The 23,371-nt window shown below is 41.2% G+C and overlaps 1 protein-coding gene across 1 annotated transcript in view; it reads left to right on the plus strand.

Moving 5' to 3' along the window:
* The window catches only part of SCN11A (sodium voltage-gated channel alpha subunit 11), a 94,372-nt gene that overhangs the window by 65,659 nt on the left and 5,342 nt on the right, over nucleotides 1-23,371 (plus strand). The window contains exons 20-25 of the mRNA XM_053221653.1: nucleotides 843-1,016; nucleotides 6,475-6,576; nucleotides 7,030-7,299; nucleotides 7,992-8,045; nucleotides 10,680-10,821; nucleotides 18,778-18,878. Coding sequence (XP_053077628.1) covers nucleotides 843-1,016; nucleotides 6,475-6,576; nucleotides 7,030-7,299; nucleotides 7,992-8,045; nucleotides 10,680-10,821; nucleotides 18,778-18,878 — 843 coding nt within the window. The remainder of the gene's footprint in view (nucleotides 1-842; nucleotides 1,017-6,474; nucleotides 6,577-7,029; nucleotides 7,300-7,991; nucleotides 8,046-10,679; nucleotides 10,822-18,777; nucleotides 18,879-23,371) is intronic.

Genomic DNA, 23,371 nt, shown 5'->3' on the forward strand with positions numbered 1-23,371 from the left:
GACCGATTTCTTTCTTGCCTTCAGTGTTTGCCCAGATGTCTTGACAGGTTCAGTACTAGGTCCCCTTATCTTCTTTTTTTTCACTCTCAGTTTTTACCCTAGTTATATAGACCCCGAAGAATCACATATGCACTTTGAATGAGGGAGATGCTTGCATGTAGCATGAAAAAGGGTCTCTTCAGAAGCTAAGGCGTCTCATTTTCATGATCACATTGAATGAATGTTTCACATTCAAAGTAATTTACACTAGCCCAGAACTTCCTCAACTTTTGCATGTGTTGGTACACATAAAAATGAGCACATACATCGTGAGCACAGGGGTAAGTGGTAAGGCTGTTTGTGGTAGGTCGTTGGCATCAGGGTTGGCTGGATTTAGAGTGGGAGCTAAGGTGTTTGGACCTAAGGTGTTACAGGCAATGGAGAGCCACTGAATAGGGCTACTAAAGTAACTAGGAGGATGAGAGAGATGGAATATTTCACTGAGTGGTTCTGGAAACGTTGGCAAGATATTGTTGACAAGAGTTGGAAGGATCAGGAAGATCAGGAAATTGTGTGGTGATCTGTTAGGAAGATGTTTTCATATTTCAGGGGTCAGTGATGAGAACCTAGGGAGCTCTTGTGGCAATGGAAGTCTAGAAATAGGATCTTCCTTCTTGTGGTTTTACTTACTCAAGGAATTGATTCCACTGAGACATTTCATCCTTAATACCTTTTGAGCAAAACCTTGTCACCAAAAGAGATACTAGTTTATTCAAATAAGGAAGAAAAATTAAAAAGTAAAGTCCTCAAGCAGTTCTGTGCAAATATTCAACCTGGCCCATGGCTATGCTTTATCATTTCAGGTATTTGAAGATATTCACCTTGAGAAACGACCCAATATCCAAGCATTACTTAATTGTACTGACCATATTTTCACATACATTTTTATCCTGGAGATGGGTCTAAAATGGGTAGCCTTTGGATTTGGGAAGTATTTCACCAGTGTCTGGTGCTGGCTTGACTTCATCATTGTAATTGTAAGTTTACCATATCTGTGTCCCATGCGGGCAAGGGTTGGGGGGAGGGGAGGGGTGGGCATCATACGGGAGCTGCCTTTCCTGTGTGCCTTATATGGGTGCCTCTCCAAAATATTTTTCTCCACAGTACTTGCAAATAGTCGTCATCTACCCATCAGCAGTCCCGTCTGTTCTGGGTCACATTCTTCGCACTGCACTTCATATTCTCACCACCCCAGCCCTTTCCATGATGACTCATCCAGTTCTCTCCATAAGCGCTGCTTATGTCTGATGTATGCCTAGAATAATATTGAGTGTCCTACCCTTCTCCTTCCAACTTTCTATTTTCTCTGAAGACTTCTCCAAGCAGGTCAGAAGCCAGTAGACTAAGCTGGTCTCCCTTTTGATTGTCAAGCAACATAAGAACATTCTTTCATTTAATCTGCACATCAGTGCTCTGGCTTAAGCAGAGTTATACATCACCTACCAGATTACGGACAAAGAACTTTGAAGCTCAGGTGGTTAGCAACTTGCTTCAGATGAAACTGGGACTCACACCTTGGTCTGTGTGATGCTAAAGCTAATAATAGTATATCACACTTATCAAAAGCTTTGTCTGTACCAGATACTCTGCTATATGCTTCACATGCATTCTCTCTTTTAGCTATCACAACCACTCAGTACGGTAGGCACTATTACTTTTCTCATATACGCAGGAAGAAACTAAGTCATAGAGAAGTTAAGAAACGTGTCAAAGATTGGCTAGAAATGGCGGAGGTGAAACTCAAAAACCCGGGAAGCCTCACTCTAAAGCCCTTGATTTTAACATTGATATCCTTTCTACCATGAGCTAACTAGTTAGACTTTGTCCCTGCTATTTAAAGAAGTAGACATGATACGTGCATAAACCATGTGGTCAGCATACCTATTTGGAGAACCATAATGTTGCTAATGTTGGTGGACACACCCAAGCGTCCATCGACTCATGAATGGGTAAAGAAGATGTGGTATATATGTACATAGTGGAATATTACTCAGCCATCAAAAGAATGAAATCTTGCCATTTGAAACAATGTAGATAGAACCAGAGTGTATTATGCTAAGCGAAATAAGTCACACTGAGAAAGACAAAAACCATATGGTTTTACTCATGTGTGGGATTTAAGAAACAGATAAACATATGGGAAGGGGGAGAAAGGGAAAGAGGGAAACAAACCATAAGAGACTCTTAACAATAAAGAACAGACTGAGTGTTGCTGGAGGGGAGGTGGGTAGGGAGATGGGCTAGATGGGTGGTGGGCATTAAGGAGGGCACTTGTTGGGATGAGCACTGGGTGTTGTATGTAAGTGATGAATCACTGAATTCTACTCCTGAAACCAGTATTGCACTGTATGTTAACTAACTAGAGTTTAAATAAAAATTAAAAAAATTATTGGTGGACACAAGTAGCCATATGTTTCAGGCATTTTAGAAAGGCAGCAGTGCTATGGGAGCTCCAACAGGAGTGATAAAAGGAAATAAATATATCCACGTCTGTCAACCCTGTCAGTTTCCAGGGTGCAAATCATTCTGAATCCATTATCTTCTTATATTAGAGTGAAGAACCCATAAGACAGTGGACAAATGATTGGCATCTCCATTCTAGGGACCTGTGGTCCACTGACCTCAACTCAGGAAACTGATCCTAAAGCTCTCTTGTCTGTGCTTTTTCTGTGCAACCTTAATCAAAGTGCTTCCTTCTTTTGACATAGATCTTCACATTAATAAAAATGAGAGTATAGACTTTTTACTGAGTGCCAAAATTTGACCAGATACAAAATGGAAAGCATAAATCTAACAATAACCATTTAAAATACCAAAACAGTAGTTCAATACCACACTGTCAAAAAAGGTACCAGGCCGAGATGGTTTTACAGGCAAGTTGTATCAAACTTTCAAGGAGTAGTGCTATATACTGAATGTTTGCATCCCCTAAAATTCATATGTTGAAACGTAATCCTCGATGTGTTCCTATTTAGAGGTGTTTATTAGGTTACGAGCTGAGGTTATGAGGGAAGAGCCCTCATGAATGGAACTACAGTTGCTATAAAAGAGAACCCCACAGAGCTTCCTCACCCCTTCTGTCACGGGAAGACACAGGGAGAAGAAAGCAATAGGTGAGCCAGGATGTGGCCTCTCACCAGACAGTGATTCTGCTGACACCTTGATCTTGGACTTCCCAGCTCCAGACTGTGAGAAATAAATTTCCATTATTTATAAGCAACCCAGGCTACGATATTCTGTTACAGCAGCCTGAACTAAGATAGGCAGTTAACCCCAACCTTATTCAAATTGTGACAAAGAATAAGAAAAGAGAGGAAGCTTACAAACTTTACTTAATGAGACAAGTATAACCTTGATAACAAAATGAACGGAACAAAAATGAGTAGAACAAGGAAAGAAATAATCTTATAATTATATGCTTTATAAATCCCAGACAAGGCACTGGATAAGTGTGGTCCACTATTGCTATTATTAGCTTTAGCATCACATAGGCCAGGGTGTGAACGCCAATTCCACTTGAAGTAAGTTGTTAATCCTCTGGGCTTTGGGTTTCCTTGTCTGTAACATGGTAGGTGATATAAAATGTACTTAATTCAGAAAATTATTGTGCAGATTAAGTAAGAGAATGTCTGTGAGTAATCCTTTTACACTGCTTGTTAATCAGCATTGTGTAAAATGATCTTTACAATTTTGAAGTAGAAAAATAGAGGGGCGCCTGGGTGGCTCAGTCGGTTAAACATCCAACACTGGATTTCGACTCAGGTAATGATCTCACAGTTTGTGAGTTGGAGACCTGCACTGGGTTCTGCACTGACAGCAAGAAGCCTGTGTGGGATCTTCTCTCCCTCTCTCTCTTCCCCTCCCCTGCTTGCATGCACTCTGTCTCTCAAAATAAATGGTTGGACTTAAAAAAAAATGTATGTAAAAAGAAAAATACAAACACAACCATAAGAACATAATTGAATTCAACTATCCCAAAATGTAAAACTTCTGGGTTTTTTATTCAGTAGAATTGTAATTATAAAGACAGGCTAGGGCCTGGAGACAGTATTTGACATATACATAACAGAAAATTATTATCCATGGTATAAAAAACTCCCTACAGCTCTTAAGAGAAAGACAACCCAATGTAAGAATGGGAGAAGGATGCAAACAGGTAATTCACATAAGGAACTCAAGTTGTAATAAATATATGAAGAAATACATACTAGCTGCATCACCAATTAGCACAGAAGTACATGTTAAAATGAGAAACTGTGTTACTCATCAGACTGACAAAAATTTTAAAGTTGGATAATCTGTAATACTTAGAAAGATATAAGAAAATGGAATCTCTAATCACTGCTACTAATGTAATAAAATTTCAGGGACATTTTTGCAGTATTTTTAAAAAAGGTTTATTTGTTTATTTTTAGAGAGAGAGAGAGAGCAGGACAGAGGGACAGAAGGAGAGAGAGAATCCCAAGCAGGCTCCACACTCAGCACCGAGCCTGATATGGGGCTCGATCCTGTAACCCTGGGATCATGACCTGAGCTGAAATCAAAAGTCAGACACTTAACCAACTAAGCCACCCAGGTGCCCCAGAAAAATTTTGCACTATTAAGTAAAATTGCAAATGAGCCCAATTTGTAATTTACTATCCAGAAATACCACTTCTAGTTAGACATGTAAGGAAAATTCTTGAGTACGTAGGCAGAAGAAATGCATACAGCTGTCCAGTTTGTTGTTCATAGCAGCAAAGAAATTGAAATAACCTAGATACTCACCAAGGGGGAATGGATCCATAAAATATGAATATTTATGTACTGTAATATTTTACAACAGTTAAAAGGAATAAACCACAAGGAAAAAAAGATATGTATCAAAATGGTGACCGTTCACACGGTGCGGACTGATAAATGCAAGTTAGATAGGAAAAAAAGATAAGATAAAAAGCAGCAGAAGACTGTAGAGTGGGAAAGAATGCGGGTGTTTTTATGTCTGCGTGTCTCATCAGTGCTTCTGAATCTAGTGGAACGGAGACTGGGGATCGGATTCCAGGTGAAGAGGTGTACAATGTCCCTCTAGGGACCCTTCTTCCCCACCCATAACAGCTACTGGGTAAAGCCAGAAGAACCGTTAAGCTGTGCCTTTCTTTTCCCTCTTGCCAGGAACCAGGTAGAAGGAGTATTTGTGGAAAAGCTGCTGAAATAACTCTCCCGACAGGCAGTGCCATTACAAACAAACAGCCTATTTTAGGAAACCTTTAAAAATAAGAGCATTTTGAATCGATAATTTTTTAAAAGCTGAATTACCCATTTAAAAATTTTGTCATTCTGCCATACCAACTCACTTAATTTCTCTGAATTTGCCAGTATTTTACTACTACGATGAGATTGGCAGGATTAGTGAGGAATGGTTTTAGATAATAGCGAACTCTAATATCAGCATAGTCAGTTGTAGGATAACTCACTTCCTGTCCCGCTGAGCAACCCGTCTTGCAAGCTGAGCCTCTGCATAATCGATGATAGTGACTGGAATCCGCAGATGGTGGTGTGCAACTTAAGCTCATTATATTTAAGTTTCAATTTAGTGTGGTTATAGAGCTTTCCAATCCTTAGTCCTGACTCATTGGGAAGAAGTATGTTGGGAGAGAAAATTGGATTTAATTCCCCCCCAAATTTAACTGAGTGAGGGGAAATACTAGCAAACAATTTATTATTTCATTGTAACTTTTAATTTTGATATTGAAACGGATAGTTGAGGATGTTACAGAAAAGTTGCAAGAAACAGCCTAAAGAACCCCTTATACTCTTTCCCCAGATTCACCAGTTGTTAACATTTCACCCCATCTGCTTTGTCCTTTTCTCTTCATTTTTCTTGCTAAACTGCTTGAGATTAGGTTGCAGGCACCACACCTCTTTACCCCTAAACATTCCAGTGTATATTTCCTGAGAACAATGACATTGTCTCACACGGTCACAGCACCATTATCAAAGTTAGGAAATTTAACGTGACTCAATAGTAAGATCCATACACATTTTCTAATTTTGTCAATCGTTTCAATAAGGTCCTTTATGGTTAATTCTTTCTATCCACCTGTGTCACCTTCCCTCACCTCCCCCTAGTCCAGGATCCAATTCAGGACCCTAAGTGACACATCATTGTCATGTCCTTTGGTTTCCTTTAACAATTTCTCACTTTTCTTTGTCTTTCATTAAACAAATCATGTAAGTGCATTGCCCTCACCTGCATGGGTTGTAGCTTTGTCAGACTGGAGCAAAAATAGCCTCTTCACTTGCCTTCTGACTTCTAGAAGGCTGGCTGGCTTCTGTTTCTGGATAATCCACCGAGGACACCCTGTGTCTGCCTCTCGGAATGAGGGCTACCAGCCCCCCACTGGCTTCGCTGGGAGCCAAGTCAGGTACACTACCTATCGCTTCTCTTCTCACCAGGTCTCTGTGACCAGTCTCATCGACCTAAAGAGCTTGAAGTCCTTCAGGACTCTACGAGCACTGAGGCCCCTGCGTGCACTGTCCCAGTTTGAAGGAATGAAGGTACGTTCTTCAGCAAAGGGGAGGAAGGTCAGCTGTCAGGGAGAGGTGGAAACACCAATCGTTCTTCTTGGGCTGGGCTTCCCTTAAATCGTCAAGCTGTTTCTGGACTCCTTCCTACCTAACGCGCTGTTTAGAATTTGAGAGATGAAAAACTCAGGACGTAGCGTGCATTCTGTGGTAGGCAAGATGGGTTCCGGCTTTCCTTCAATCCTAGGGCAGGTGTCCCATAGGTCTGTGACACTGTCATCAGAGGACACTTCTCAAGTGATCCTCAGTGACAAGAGAAACGGGTCCATATGGAGCCGAGAGCAGGGCTTGTCCTAGGATGCGGGGTTGGGAGTTTGAGGGTAGAAAGTAAAGACAGACCCTAAGAGGTCCAGTCCTGCACATCAGGCCCATCCTGAGATCCGGAGCTTGGTGAATCCTACTTTTTCTTCCGTTTTCTTTTTTAAGGTGGTCGTCAATGCTCTCATAGGTGCCATACCTGCCATTCTGAATGTTTTGCTTGTCTGCCTCATTTTCTGGCTCATATTTTGTATCCTGGGAGTAAACTTCTTCTCTGGAAAATTTGGAAGATGCATTAATGTATCAGATACAAACTCAGTTATAAATTACAGCGTTGTTGCAAACCAAAGTCAATGCGAAAGTGGAAATTTCTCTTGGGTCACCCCGCCGGTCAACTTTGACAATGTGGGAATGGCTTACCTTGCCCTCTTGCAAGTGGTAAGTGCCGTTGGTATATTTTTCACTCTGAGGAGAGAAACCTTAAAAGAAGCATAAACTGTTGCTCAGGTTAATGAAAAACACAGTGACTGCATTGAGCTGGTAGAATCGAATCCCGGTTCCTCATGTGGAAGCCAGTGCCCTCTGGAACTGCCCCCCACTGAGTGTCTCCAACTTTCTTGTTTACTGAGCCTCAACCTCCACGCAAGGCCCTGTACGTCTCTCACCCTGTCCCGTATGGCGCCTTACTCTCCAGAGCCAAACAGGAGCGGAGACTCAGTTGCTAAGCAGCATTTCTTTGTGGGAAGTCAGTCCTCTGGTCAAACCACGGTTGCCAGGGCTTGAACAGCACAAACATGAGGCACGAGGGAAGCCTCAGCCAGGCTCTTTCCGGCAGCTTTAACACAGCTTCTCCAGAAATTTTTAAGGCAGGAATTTCTTTAAAAAAAAAAAAAAAACAACTCTTTATTTTGTATAAATGAAGAAGAAGAAAAAAAAAAACAACCCACAAGACACCCATAGTCTGAATTCCTTTGTAAAGGAAAGGAATTCTCTTTCACCTGGCCATTCCGTCCTGGAAGGGTGGGGCATCGTCTTGGACGCATCTGCCCACTGGGCCTCGCTGGCTGTTTTACGGCACTCATCTGTAGATAGCAAGTCTCTGTGTTCATGTTTCTCTGCTTTTGTTGCAGGCAACATTCAAGGGCTGGATGGATATCATGTATGCAGCTGTCGACTCCAGAGGGGTGAGCTTGTGTTCTGCCATGTTACAGAGAGTGCCAGGGTCACATCAGGGATGTCATCACTACACGGTCTAGAACTTCCCACGTCGTAGTTCCACTGGCTAGCGTTCTTGCCCTGTTTTCCTTGGGACAAACACTATGAAATAGGGATCAAAAAAAAAAAAAAAGTTTCCATTCATCTTCTGATGAGTGTTCCATTCCATTCTGCTCCAAAGCCCAGTCCTGTTTCTCCATAGTGACCAAGGAACAACCTCTCACGGAGGAGAACTTGGACAAAAGGGATTTGGGATGCTTTGAAGCCAGAAGCAACAGAATCACAGAATGCCTTCATTTTCCTCTCTCACTTCTTTTCCAAATGGGTATACAGGCAGAAGCCAGATTTCAAAGGGTGCCAGCCAAGGGCTGTGGGAAGACCTTACAGATGGAGTGCGTCCGATAAGAGAGGCTTCCCATGGCTACAGTCTCTCCAGAGACTAAACGGGCTTCTGGCGATTGCCACCTGTTAAATTCTAGTTAAGTAAGAAGTAAAATCATGGATTCCCAAAGTTGGAAGGGTACTCAGCCATCTAGGCCATTTCTATTTCCCAGTAGGGAGAACTGAGGAGTAGAAGGGAAGAATGCTGCCCAAAGCCATGGAGTAAGCAAAAGGTTGAATCAAGAATGGAGCCAGCATTATTTTTTCCTTGTCGTCACACACATGTTGTTCTGTTTGAGAGTCTGCAGAATTGATGCCTGGCACATAGTGGATGTTCAATACATGTGAGCTGGTAGAGGCAGCACTGGGGGTATGAGAAGTGGTACAGTAGTAAATTATAACAAATGCAGTATTTTAAAGTATTAATGTGCTTAATTTTTGTCTTTTGAGTATATGACCTTCACCCTAGTTTACCTTAGGCATCCATTTGCCTTGAGGTGGAGATGGGGGATGGGGAGGGAATCTTATGCAGAAGTCTGCAGGAAGTGTGGCTTACGTATGTTCCCTGAGCGAATGATAGGTGGGTGGCGGTGGTGGAGGGATGCCCATCCTGATGCTGGTCCTGGGACATTATAGCTGGTATGTGCTGGCACCTAGCATGATGATATCCTTGTCTGTGTAGTCACAGAGAATCTTGCGGGTCTCAAATATTGTTGAAAACATGGGCCTTTCTCCCCCCTTAACTCTTCCTGGCCTTAAACACTGACTCTCTGTCATGTCCTCTACTTGGCTCCCTGGCCCAGCAGGCTACTCCCATCACTTACCAAAAGCCCATCAGGGCGGGCCCATGGCTATCAACTCCATTTCCCAGCCTCATGAAAACTGAAAAGTTTGAGAGACTCTTTCTGTCCAAGTATGCTACTCTAACCTCTTAAGTCATCCTGCCTGCACAATGTATCCCAGGCCTTCCCGGCAGCAGCTTCCTTTTAGAAAAATACAGAAGTTGAGCAAAACTATCCTCTTTCCCCGCTTCATGTTCCTTTCAATTTACTGAATCCCAAGTCCCCTCTCCAAACCCATGGAGGGAGAATCAGGATACACATCTCATGACTCTGATATTCTCTGTCTCTCTACTGCTTTTTCTGGGTACAAGAGAGGTGAGCTTTTATCATTTACTTACCCTAGTTGAACCTCCCTTTGCAGGATGGTTAGCCTGCATTATAACCTTATTTTAAATGTCAGATGCTGAGTGGTGATTCTTTCCATTATATAGTTTTGGTACTAATGGCTACCCTTAGTTCAAACAAATGGACATCTCAAGCCAATTGGGACCAAGGCCAGGTACACTTCAAGGCAAAAGACAAAAATATTTTCAAATATTACCTTCATTACATTAGTCTGTGTGGTGGGTATTAAATAGCAAACATCATAAAAACATTCAACAAGTGACAGAGCTATTAACACTCATAGATATATCTTCGCATGTCATCTGGAGAAAGAATAGAGAAATCTTCCTGTCACCTGTTCCCAAACTGCATAAAGCCAATGACAATGTGAAGAACTTGGACAAAGGGGATTTTGGATGCTTTTGGTCACACCTTGAGTTGGGGGAAGTTAGTTGTGGTCCATTTTTGCGTCTGCTCTAGCGCTTGATTACTAATTCACTCATCCATCCATCCATCCATCCAAGGTGTATTGAGAATCTACATGTCACAAAGTATGCCAGGTACTGGGAATTCAAGAGTGACCGGGCACAAGCACAGACTAGATACAACAGTGGGCTCTATCTGAAGGATGTAGCTGTTCATCAAGAGTTGGTAGTCACCTCTGCCTGAAGGGACTGTGCCCCTTCTCCAGTGGCCTCATCTCCAGTCTGGCTCCTTCCAGTTATGTGTCCATATAGACATTCTAGAGACCTTCTCAAAGGACACATGGGGTCATGCCATTCCCCAATCTTACAACCCTTTCATGATTCTCTATTGCTTAGGAGAAAAAGCCTACGCCTCTTTTCACATGCCCTCCCCATTGCATGGTACAACTTAAGCCCCTCAAGGGGAAGCTTAAAGAGGGTCTCCCTGCACGAGCCATGGCTGGTTGGAGGAGGCTGGGGAGCTAAAGCTCCTGCCGAGAGACACTGTGGTCTTTTAGATAAGGTAGTTAAGATGGCTTCTAATTTTCTCCAGTAATTGTTTTCTTTTCTTGTTTAAAAAACTCCCTAACAGAAAGAACTACAGCCAGGGTTTGAGGAGAACCCACAAAACTACCTTTTCTTCGTGGCTTTTATCATCTTTGGCTCATTCTTTACTCTGAATCTCTTCATCGGTGTTATTATTGACAACTTCAACCAACAGCAGAAAAAGATAAGTATGGGGGTTGTTCTGATTTGGTGGTTTTACGTCTTCCCCAAAGGGCTTGGAAGGAACACAGTGCTGATCTAGATTGTGGTGCAAAGCATCATCTGCATGGGAACAAAGCCACCTGGAGAAGATTCTTGGAGATATGGCTGAAAAGAGATTGAGGATAGCTGGTTTCTATTAAATCGCTGCTTTTTATTCTCCATTCTACCCCCTTACACAGAGGACATTGTTGAACCCCAACAGAAAAACACGTACTAGGATTAGTATTTATGACTCTACAGTCATATTTAAGTAACCTTTCAAGTGTACCTTGTAACCCAAGACAAAAAGAAGAACTCTCCTTTCCCAGCAAACTTGTGTCCTGGCTCCCAGCACGCGAGTCTCGGCAGATTTTGTGAACTTACTTGGAAACAAGTTGGTTGGGGAAGAGGCAGGGTTTTTTTAGGGAGATTTTTTTCGTCATGCATTGTAATAAACAGATGTGTATTTTTTTTCTGATTCTGTAGTCTATAAGGGGATGTTTAGTGAATGTGGAAAATAAAAGAAGACTAAAAAAATTTAATTGCCACTAAGGTGGTCACTAGATGATAACAGGTTTAGAGTAAGCCTCATCAGTTACTTTCTCACTAAATATGTATTCCTTGTACATGGTTGAGATGACAGAATATTTTTAATTTTGTAGCACCCCCCTTCCCCATTAGTACTGAGCCCATGTGATGAAATCATCTCTATTGTGAGAATTTTCAGGGCTGAATTGCATCTCATATTATAGATAGATAGTAATTTATCTTAATCATTCCCTTCTTTTTTGGACATTTAGGTCATTTCTAAATTTCTTGCTCTTCTAAAACAATCGTGAACATTCTTGAAATTCTCTCTGTATCTGTGATTATTTTCTCAGGATAAGTTTCTAGAATTTAAGGCATTAAACATATATTGTCAAATAACCTTTCAGAAATGCTGTGCTCGGCGCTCCTTGCAACAGGATTGCAAGATATAAAAATGCCTGTTTGCTCTGTTCTCATCATTCGTATTTTTATAATTTTTCGTTTCCAGCTTGATGGGTAAAGGTGTTATCTCATTGTTTTATATTCATTTATTTAATCATTTGTGAGCTTATATATTTTTCAGATTGATGGCTATATTTCTCCCTTTGTCTCTTTTCCAAATGGAAATTGTCATTTTTTCTTATGTTTTTATATATTAAGTCCAATTTGTGACTTGCTTCTTATATTTCTGTAATGACATTTTTGATTTGTAGGCATTTAGTATTTTTATGGGGCCGAACTCCCAATCTTGTCCTTTTTTGGCTTCTTCTCTTACATGTAGGAACTGAATCCCCAAATCCTAAAATCAGGTAACTAAATATTCACCTTTGGTTTTCTAACTTTTTTATGGCTCTTTTCAATTTTTCTTGAACTCTTGTAATCTATCCAAAATGTAGACCGATACTGATTAGCTTTGTTACTTATTAAAAATATTTTTTTAATGTTTATTTTTGAGAGAGAGTGAGAGAGAGAGAGAGAGAGAGAGAGCAAGGGAGGGGCAGAGAGAGAGGGAGACACAGAATCTGAAGCAGGCTCCAGGCTCCGAGCTGTCGGCACAGAGCCTGACGCGGGGCTCGAACCCACAAACCGTGCGTGAGATCATGACCTGAGCCGAAGTCAGACGTTTAACTGACTGAGCCTCCCAGGTGCCCCTGATTAGCCTTTAGTGACTTCTGGGAAAGTCACTCATTGTCCTTCTGTAAGTTTACTGCTGCTATTACTTGGAGGTGTGTGGTGTGGCGTCACCTCTGTTATATGCGGCTTGACTTCAGTCAATACTTATAATTTGGATGTCAAGGCCTTGTGATTTTAGATTTCAGCTTACATTTGAAATCACTGTTTTGATCAGGCCATGGCATTTCGTTTTGTCTTTACCTTTTATTGTAGAAGATTTCCAACATGCACAAGAGTCTACTAAAATGAACCTACACTACCCATCACCCAACATGTTTATTGATTTAAGAGCTTCTTTATGGGGGCGCTTGGGTGGCTCATTTGGTTAGACGTTCGACTTTCGCTCAGGTCATGATCTCACTGTTCGTGAGTTCAAGCCCCGCGTTGGGCTCTGTGCGGACAGCTCAGAGCCTGGAACCTGCTTCGGATTCTATTTTTCTCTCTCTCTCTCTGCCCCTCCCCCTGTTCATGCTCTGTCTCTCTTTCTCACTCAAAAGTGAATAAAGCATTTTTAAAAATTAAAAAAAAAAAACATCTTTATGGCATCTCTCCCCTTATCCAATCCTGCCACCAGGTTTTTCAACAGAGCAAATGACAGCACATCATTTCATCCACCGATATTTCAAGACATATCTCTTTTTAAACATAAACACAGTCCATGATCACACCTAAGAAGTTTAACATGAAATCTTTAAGCTTGTCAAGTTCCCAGTCAACATTCAGATTTCTTTGAGTCTTTCATTTTCTTAAAATATTTATCTTTCATCCTTTGACCAAGTGATCTTAAAGTTTGTTTCTTTTCAAATCAGGATTAAAATCAGGTCCTCCCGTTTGACAGCTTCCTTGCCATCTGGAATGACAAGATGTTCCAGGGCTAAGTGGTATCACTCCTGTGCCAGATCAAGAATCAGCCATTTCTCTAAGGAGTTCTGTTTTTTTTTTTTTTTGTTTTTTTTTTGCGGGGGGTGGCGTGGGGAGGTGGTATCCCAAGATCACAACCTGGAACGCTCATTGCCATTGCTTCTAGGATTTTTCAGTGGCCAGAGCTATTTACATTTAGGACTTCAAGGAAATGTATGTAGAAATATGAATACTGGTCATTCAAGTTGAGAACTGTAAGGTTTTCACTTAACCTCTTCTCTGATAATAACTTGAATTGAATCTCTTCTTTCCCATGCTGAGAAAACCGATTCTCATGGGCACAGGAAATGATAGAATTAACATTTTCCATGATTACTCATTTTTGCTTTATACCCCAACACACACACAGGACAGTCTCAGAATAACAGCACTAATACATACTGTCATGATGCATATGATTACTGAAGACGCATATCTGCCAGGCATCCTGAGACAATCTGGTTAACTTCTAGGGCTGCATTTTTTTTTTTTTTTACAAAAAAAATGTATTTATTTATTTTTTTTACGGTGGTACAATATACATAACATAAAATTTACCACCTTAACCATTTTCCATGTACAGTTCAGGGGTATTAAGTACATTCATAATGTTGTGCAATCATCACCCCTACCCATCCCCACAACTCTTTTCATCTTGTAAAACCGAAACTCTGTACCTGTTCAACCCTGCCTCCCCATTTTCCTTCCCCCTCCCCCAGCCCTTGGCAACTCCCATTCTACTTTCTTTTGCTATGAATCTGGCTGCTCTGAGTACCTCGTGTAAGTGGAATTCTATGGCATTTGTCCATTTGTGATGGACTTATTTCCCTCAGCATCGTGTCCTCAAGGTTCGTCCGTGCTGTAGCATATGTCAGAATCTCCTTTTTTAAGGCTGAAGAATATTCCACCGCGTATATATGCCGCATTTTGCCCAGCCGCTCAGCTCTTGATGGACGGTGAAGCAACCTGGGTTGCTTCCACATTTTAGCTTTCGTGACTAGAGCTGCCGTGAACATCGGTGTGCAGATATCTCTGACTCCCGGTGGTGAGCATTTTTTTTTGTTTTTCATAGGCCTGTTGCCTATTTATATGTCTTCTTTAGACACATGGCTAGTCGAGTCCTTTGCCAGTTTCTGAATTGGATTGTTTTATTTATTTATTTATTTATTTATTTATTTATTTATTTAGAGTATAGTGGACGCATGATATCACATTACTTTCAGGTGTAGCACATAGTGATTTGCCAAGGTTATACGTTACGGTGTGTTCACCACGGTGTGGCTGCCATCTGTCACTCTTCAACATTATTACAGTATCACTGCCTCTATTCCATATGCCGTGCCTTTTGTTCCCATGACTTATTCCCTCCATAACTGGAAGCCTGGGTCTCCCACTCCCCTCCCCCATTTTGCCCCCCTCCCCCCTTCCCTCTGGCAATCATCACTTTGTTCTCTGTATTCTAGGTCTGATTCTGCTTTCTGTTTATTTATCCGTTTGGTTTTTAGATTCCGCGTCGGTGTGAAATCATGTGGAATTTGTCTTTCTCAGTTTGACTTATTTTACTTAGCATAATACGCTCTAGGCCCACCCAGGTGGTCACAAATGGCACAAACTCCTCCTTTTTTAATGGTCGCATAATATTGCACACATGTGTGCCACATCTTCCCTTTTTTTTAATGTCTATTTATTTTTGAGGGAGAGAGGAACAGAGAGAGAGTGCGCCCTGCATGGGCAGAGAGGGAGAGAGGGAGACAGAGGATCCAAAGCGGGTTCCGCACTGACAGCAGAGAGCCCGATGTGGGGCTCGGATTCATGAACCGTGAGATCATGACCTGAGCCAGATTCAGATGCTTAACCGACTGAGCCACCCAGGCACCCGCCCTGAAGTACATCTTCCTTCTCCATTCGTCTATCAATAGATGCTTAGGTTTCTTCCATGTCTTGGCTATTATAAATAATGCTACAATAAACATAGAGGTGTGTGCATCTTTTTAAGTTAGCGTTTTCATTTTCTCTTGGTAAATACCCAGGAGTAGAATTATTGGATCATATGCTATTTCTATTTTTAATGTTTTGGGGAACCTCCGTACTGTTTTCCACGGTGGCTGCACCATTTTGCATTCCTACCAATGTGCGTGAGGGCTCCTTTTTCTCCACATTCTTGTCAACACTCGTTCTTTCTTATCCTTTTTATTTTAGTCATTCTGACAGGTGTGAGGTGATATCTCACTGTGATTTTGATTTGCATCAAGATCCCAACAGTGATGTTGAGCCCTTTTTCATGTGTCTGTTGGCCATTTGTATGTCCTCTTTGGAAAAGTGTCTATTCAGGTCCCCTGTCCATTTTTTAATTGGGCTGTTGAGTTGTATAAGTTCTTTATATATTTTAGATATTTACCCTTACTGGATAAATCATTTGTAAAGGTCTTCTCCCATTTAGTAGGTTGCCTTTTTGTTTTGTTGATGGTTTTCTTCACCGTGCAAAAGTTTTTATTTTGATGTACTCCTGATAATTTATCTTTGCTTTTTTTCCCCCTTGCCTCAGGAGACATCTAGAAAAATATTGACAAAAATACTACACTCATTCATGATAAAAAACTCTTAACAAAGGGGATTTAGAAGGAAATACCTCAACGTATTAAAGGCCATATACGAAAAGCCCACAGCTAACATCATACTCAGTGGAGGGGAAACTGAGAGCTTTTCCTCTAAGATCAGGAAGAAGACAAACATATTCACTCTTGGCACTTTTATTCAACATAGTACTGGAAGTTCCAGCCATGGCTGGAGACAAGAAAAAAGGAATGAGTCATCCATATTGTTAAAGAAGTTAAATTGCCACTATTTGCAGATGACATGAAACGATACAAACAAAATCCTAAAGACTCTACCAAAAAACTACCAGAAGTAATAGATAAGTTCAGTAAATGTGCAGGACACAAAATTAATACCCACCAATTGGTAGCATTTTAATACACTGATAATGAAGTAGCAGAAAGAGAAACTAAGAAAACAACTCCATTTACAATTACACTTAAAAGAATAAAATGCCTAGGAATAAATTTAATCACAGAGGTGAAAGACCTATACTCTGAAAACTACAAACATTGATGAAAGAAATCGAAGATGATACAAATGGAAAGATATTCCATGCTCATGGACTGGAAGAATTAATATTGTTAAAATGTCCATACTACCCAAAGCAATCTATGAATTCAATGCAATCCCCATCAAAATACCAACAGCATTTTTCACAGAACAAGAACAAATAACACGAAACTTTGTGTGGAACCACAAAAGACCCTGAAGAGTCAAAGCAATCTTGAGAAAGAAGAACAAAGCTGGAAGTATTGCAATTTCAGATTTTAAGATATGCTACAAAGCTGTAGTAATCAAAGCAGCATGGCACTGGGGCACAAATAGACACACAGACCAATGGAACAGGATAGAGAGCCCAGAAATAAATACATGCTTATCTGGTGAATTAATCTGTGACAAAGGAGGCAAGAATATACAATGGGTGAAAAACAGTCTCTTCAATAAGCGGCGTTGGGAAAACAGGACAGCTACGCGTAAAAGAATGAAACTGGACCACTTTCTAACACCATACCCCAAAATAAACTCAAAATGGATCAAAAACCTAAATGTGAGACTTAAAACCATAAAATTCTAGAAGAGAACACCCATAGTCATTTCTCTGACATTGGCTGTTTGGTTTTTTTGTTTTTAAGTTTTAGGAGTTTTCCATATATTCTGATTAATCCCTTATCAGATACATGATTTCTGATATATAAGGGGCACCTGGCTGGCTGAGTCAGTGAAGTGTGCGACTCTTGGTCTCGGGTTTGAGTTTGAGCCCCATGTTGGGTATAAATATTACTTAAAAATAAAATCATAGAAAAATATGTATATGATATATACATATATAAAATAAATACATATACATATATATATATGTATGTATATATATGTAAATATTTCCCCCCATTCTGTGAGTTGCCTTTTGGCTCCACTGATAATGTCTTTTAATGTACAAAATTTAAAAATTTTCATGAAGTCCAATTTGTCTATTTTTAATTTTGTTCTCTGTGCCTTTCACATCACATGCAAGAAATCATTGCCAAATCTAACGTTGTGAAGTTTTTGTCCTATGTTTTCTTCTAAGAGTTTTATTGTTTTAGATCTTACCTTTATGTCTTTGATCTTTTTTGAGCTATTTTTTTGTGTGTGTGGTGTTAAGTAAGGATTTACCTTTATTCTTAGTGCTGGGAAAATTGGGGATATCCAGTTTCCCCAGCACCATTGTTGAAAACACTGCCATAAGGCAGTATATTTTTGGTCTACACTGGTAGGGTGAAAATTCAAATCCCACACTGTCATCAAGGCAGGCCTGGATTCACAAATTATCAGGGAAGACTGGATTTTTACCCAGAGTCCAAACTAAGTTTCCTACTTATCTTCCTCCACCAACAGACAGATTCTGTTTTCTTCTTCACCCTTTCATTGGTAGCACTTGGGGAGTCCCAGATTCATGGAGGCATCTTGGCATAAACCCACTGCCTTTTTCTGTCATGACTCCCTTATACTTATTAAGGCCCAAGATTCTAGTTTTTACAGAGATTAGCAAATGCTCTTGGCCCACAATGGCTTCAAGCTAGTTTCCTACTCTCTGTCTTTTTTGATCACTATTGATTTTCAGACCCTGGAGATTTTCCTGTCTTTTGTGCCAGTTTAGCTGTACGTTTTAAAAGAATTTGTTCTGATTTACTCAGCATTTCTAGATATTTTACTCCCTCCCAAGTTTTCCAGAAACAGAAATTCTTGTTCATATTTCTATTCTTTCTTGCTCAATAGTGACATTTAAAGCTCTCTAGTTGTTACTGTTTTCTGAGAATTGGTCGGAACAAATCTTATGAAATCCTATTAATGGTGGTATGTGCATTTATACACTTATTCGGGAGAATTTTAATTGCCACTTCGTGAGAGTTTTTGTTTAAATGTTTGTTACTAGATTTTTGTTGCACTGTGGTTTGATTTATGAAACCTGAAATATATTCAGTTCTTGTAAAGATTCCATGGCTGTTTGCAAAGAGTAAGTAATCTTTGTTGACATTCTAAAAAGTAAAATATAGCTGATAAAAGTAACATTATTTCCTCATTCCTTAATTTAAACCCTGTTACCTTTCAGCCTTCCCCTAGAGTCCCGCCTCTTTTGCTTCCCACTGGAATTTTAGGATAGAATGTAGCAGAATTTTGAAACTGTTTCTGAAAATTTAGAACTTGTTTCCAAAAAAAAAAATACTGTTAATGATAATTAGCTCTCATCTTCTCCATATACTTAGGTGGTGAAGATATTTTTATGACAGAAGAACAGAAGAAATACTATAATGCAATGAAAAAATTAGGATCCAAAAAACCTCAAAAGCCCATTCCGAGGCCTCTGGTGAGAGCAATTGATTTGTTCTAAACACATAGATCTATTAAGTAGTCTTGAGCTCAGATGTCTACTGTGCCATTCTCCTTTATTTTCTAAGTTTACACACATTATCTAAGAACTCCATAAAAACCCAGATACACTAGTGTCTTTAAGGAAATGAGACATTCAAATTCAATAATAAGAACTTGGGCAAAAAACCTTTCATTTGCTTTTTGGTAAGCGCACAATAGGTGTTTAGTATATGCTTATTGCAATGATGTGAACTTAACAGTTTAAATCTTTTTTTCTTTTTTAATTTTAAATTCCAGTTGTGGTTAACGCACAGTGTTATATTAGTTTCAGGTGTAGAGTATAGTGATTCAAAACTTCCGTACATCACTTGGTGATGATTGCAACAAGTGCACTCCCCCCTTTTTTTTTGTACGTTTATTTCTTGAGAGAGAGAGAGAGAGAGAGAGAACACAAGTGGGGGAGGGGCAGAGAGACAGAGGGGGAGAGAGAGAACCCCAAGCAGGCGCCACACTATCATTGCAGAACCCAACGCGGGGCTCAAACTCACAAACCGTGAGATCGTGACCTGAGCCGAAATCAAGAGGTGGAAGCTTAACTGACTGAGCCACCCAGGCACCCCACGACAAGTGCACTCCTTAATCTTCATCACTTATTTCACCCCTCCCCCTACACAGCTCCCCCTGGTAATCCTCAGTGTGTTCTCTGCAGTTAAGAGTCTGTTTCTTTGTTTGTCTCTCTCTCTCTCTCTTTCTTTTTCCTCTCTTTGCTCGTTGGTTTTGTTTCTTAAATTCCCCATGCAAGTGTGATCCTATGGTGTTTGTCTTTCTCTGACTGACTTATTTCACTTGGCTCTAGCTCCCTCCATGTTGTTGCAAGTAGCAAAATTTCATTCTTTTTATGGCTGAGTGATACTCCATTGTGTATATCCACCTTTGCCCATTCATTAGTTGATGGACACTTGGGACTGTTCCCATAATTTGGCTATTGTAGATAGGCTGTTATAAATATCGGGGTGGATGTATCCCCCCAAATTAGTATGTTTATGTTCTTTGGGCAAATATCTAGGAGTGCGATTGTGGGACCTTAAGGTAGTTCTACTTTTAAGTGTTTGAGGAAACTCCATACTGTTTTGCACAATGGCTGCCCCGGTTTGCATTCACACCAACAGGGCAAGAGGGTTCCTTTTTCTCCACGTCCTTACCAACACCTGTTGTTTCTTACGTTGTTAATTCCGCCCACCGTGACAGGTGTGAGGTGATTTCTCCCTGTAGTTTTGACTAAATCTTGACCAGTTTAGAATGTATTTACACTATCCTTGACCGGTCTTTTCTGGTGTGAAGTCTAGGCCATGCCTACTGGCTTCCGCCTCACCAGCATTTACGACGAAGTTTCTGTATCGGGAGTTGACACACCTTTTTCCGCAAAGGGTCAGATAGTAAATATTTCAGGCTTTGCGGGCCGCGTGGTCTCCACTCTGGCATTAGCACAAAGGCAGCCGTAGACAGTATTGAACTAATGGTCATAAAGCATGGCTGTGTTCTAGGGCAACTTGATTTATAGACACTGAAACTTGGATTTCTTTAATTTTCACATGCTGACATTTTATTTTTCTCGTGAGTTTTCCCCCAAACATTAAAAAAATGTGACACCCATGCTGAGCTCCCAGGCGACACAAAAACCAACTGCAGGCCAGATCTGACCCCTGCTGTCTGTGAATCGTGCTTTCTCAGGTAGTCTGGGGCTGTCTCAGGCTTGCAGCTTAATTGAGGCTCTGGAAATGGGGCACACCAGATTAAAAAGGGATGGCTAACCATAGTTAGCAGCTCTGACAAGTGAGTTTCAAGGTAGGGAGGTTGCTGAAAAGTTCAGGAAGGCAATATGGAAGAGGGGCTTGATGTCTGCAGCGTGTAGAGGACATAGAGACTTCCACTCGAACACGAGACCCCAAATGATCCAAGGTATGTTTCGTTTACTGCTATTCCCGTGACGCAGAATAGAGCGTGGCATAGTGTGTATTGTCCGTAACCATTAGCTGAGTGAGAGGTTATGTTCGAGGGTCCACACAGAGTCCACGCCACTAGGATTAAATATTTGCGTTGCGCTAAAAATACCTATGACTGTTCGGGCAAAGGGTTTAGAATTTATACCAGGAAGAATTTTTCACTGGGAGGTTAATGATATAACTATATTTGAGGAGGTTGTCATTTGACCTCGAGCCAACAGAAAAGAGAGAATTTTTATTTGCCCGTGGGTGTTGTGCAACCGCTGATTCGGGACTGGTTGGTCCTAGGTTTGAAATTAACTGGAAGACTCAAGAGACACAGTATGTTCCCACGTATTTACCCGTCGACCTCATAAAGGGTATGAAGCAAGCACACAGCCAGACAGATGTTGCAAGGGCACAGATGCAGCTTCTAGGCCTTTCCGCTGCACTTTGCATGCTAGGCTGCAAGCGCCGAGCTTCCAGTGGGCACGAGCTACTTTACCCCAGGGAAGCTGCCACCTCCGTGCTTGAACCATGTCTTATGGCATTTGTGGCCCATGGATTGTCTGCGGGTAGGTGTCACCCCGTAATCCCCTGTGTAGCTGCAGCTTACCAGTCATAGCTTCACACCGAGCGATTCCAACAACCGAGTATCATTTCCCCAGTTAACGCATCAGGTTTACGTTAACTTCTATGTTCCAGACAGCAGTCTTGCAAGAGGTAAATACATACTCCCCGATGTCCCTGAATTTAAGACTTTACATCAGCTGTTAGCACTTAACTTGCAACTTGATCTCCCTACTGACATTAAAAAAAATTTTTTTTAAATGCTTATTTATTTTTGAGAGCGAGAGAGACAGAGCGCAAGTGGGGGAGGGGCAGAGAGCGAGGGAGACACAGAATCCGAAGCAGGCTCCAGGCTCCGAGCTGTCAGCACAGAGCCCGACGCGGGGTTCGAACCCACAAACTGTAAAATCATGACCTGTGCTGAAGTCTGGCCCTCAACCGACTGAGCCACCCAGGCGCCCCTCCTACTGACTTTTTTCAGTCTCTAAAATCTAAATATTATCTTTGGGACAGATGAATAACAATTGCATGGGGGGGAAATCTAACTGTTTTTACCTGAGCAGTGATGCATTTTCTTTTTAACAGTAGAGGAAGGGATCTGGAGTCATTTCTGATTCTTCCTGAACCATCCACACAGTGGCGGGGGGGAGGGGGGCTCCATTACCGGTTTAAAAATGGTACTGAGATGCAGGATTCACTGTACATTCTAACGCTTTTTTGTACATGCAAATGCTTTTTTATCTCTGCCAACTTAGCTACCTTGTATTCTTGATCTCCTCTGTTTGTCAGAGTTGAACTCTTAGGCCTAGGCTTACCCTCCCTCACTCTTAATTCTTGCCACTCACTGGGCTTCCCCGGACAGCGCCCTTAAAAGTACCTTTTCTCCAGTTCCTTTCTGACTTCCCAGATGCATTCTCACATAGCAAATGCAATTGACTTTCAAGTTTCTCCTCCAGACTCCTTTAATGATTCTGGGACAAAATTTGGAAGACACCAACTTACGCGTAGTATCCCTCCAGTGCTGTCCCTAACCCCTCTTCTCATTGCTCTCGCCCTTCCTGACTGATACCGTTCACTCTCATGGTTTTAAGTCATGTCGGCACTGGTGCCCTTGAACTCCACATCTGCGTTCCAGCTCTGCACCTGAGCTCCGTACCCATACTGTTACCTGCCCAGGGCCCTCGGATGCCTCACTGGTGCCTCAAACTCAATGTTCTCAGGACAGATCTTAACATCTCCCTCTGAAATTCCTCACTGTCTGCTCTGTGGCTGGCTGACCGGTTCCACCAGCCTGAGATGATAGCCTCAGCTTATCATTTTCCTGCAGCCACTTCCCTTCCTGCATTTACTTCCCTCTTAGCTCTTCGGCCTAAATGCTTATATCTCTCTCCACTATCACCACCACAAGCCACCATCATCTTTTGCCTGATTACCATAACAGATGCTAGAGTTCTAATGATGATTCTTAGGGGTTTAGGAGTTTTCCAAGTAGACTGGCGTGTGTATATTTTTGATTGGGTGATAATACAAAATACCTTAACATGTACATATATTATAAAACAATCAATTTATAGTCAAGCATGCTATGCAATATTAGTGTATGAGTTTGTGTTTAAGAATAGCTTTCCACTAAGAGCAAAGTAGTGCTTCACAGCCGTTAGATTACGGAAAATATAGTGGAATAGTTGAGTCATATCACTGCGTGTGGTGGGTTAGGTGTGCAAACTTGAGATAGAACCTGTACCAGAGCAACTGTGCATCGGATGGCCATCTGTGTACCAGCCAACTGTGCAAGTTCACCACCAGTAATAAAATGAAATCATTTTTCCATTTCTGTCTTTAGTAATCATTGCCTCACAATCCCATTTACCTAGCCTTATTTTCAAGTGAGCCACATGTGGAACATTGGCATTCAAGAACTGCTCGCATACAGAGT

Source organism: Acinonyx jubatus, chromosome C2, assembly GCF_027475565.1.
Source record: "Acinonyx jubatus isolate Ajub_Pintada_27869175 chromosome C2, VMU_Ajub_asm_v1.0, whole genome shotgun sequence".
Classification (NCBI taxonomy): domain Eukaryota; kingdom Metazoa; phylum Chordata; class Mammalia; order Carnivora; family Felidae; genus Acinonyx; species Acinonyx jubatus.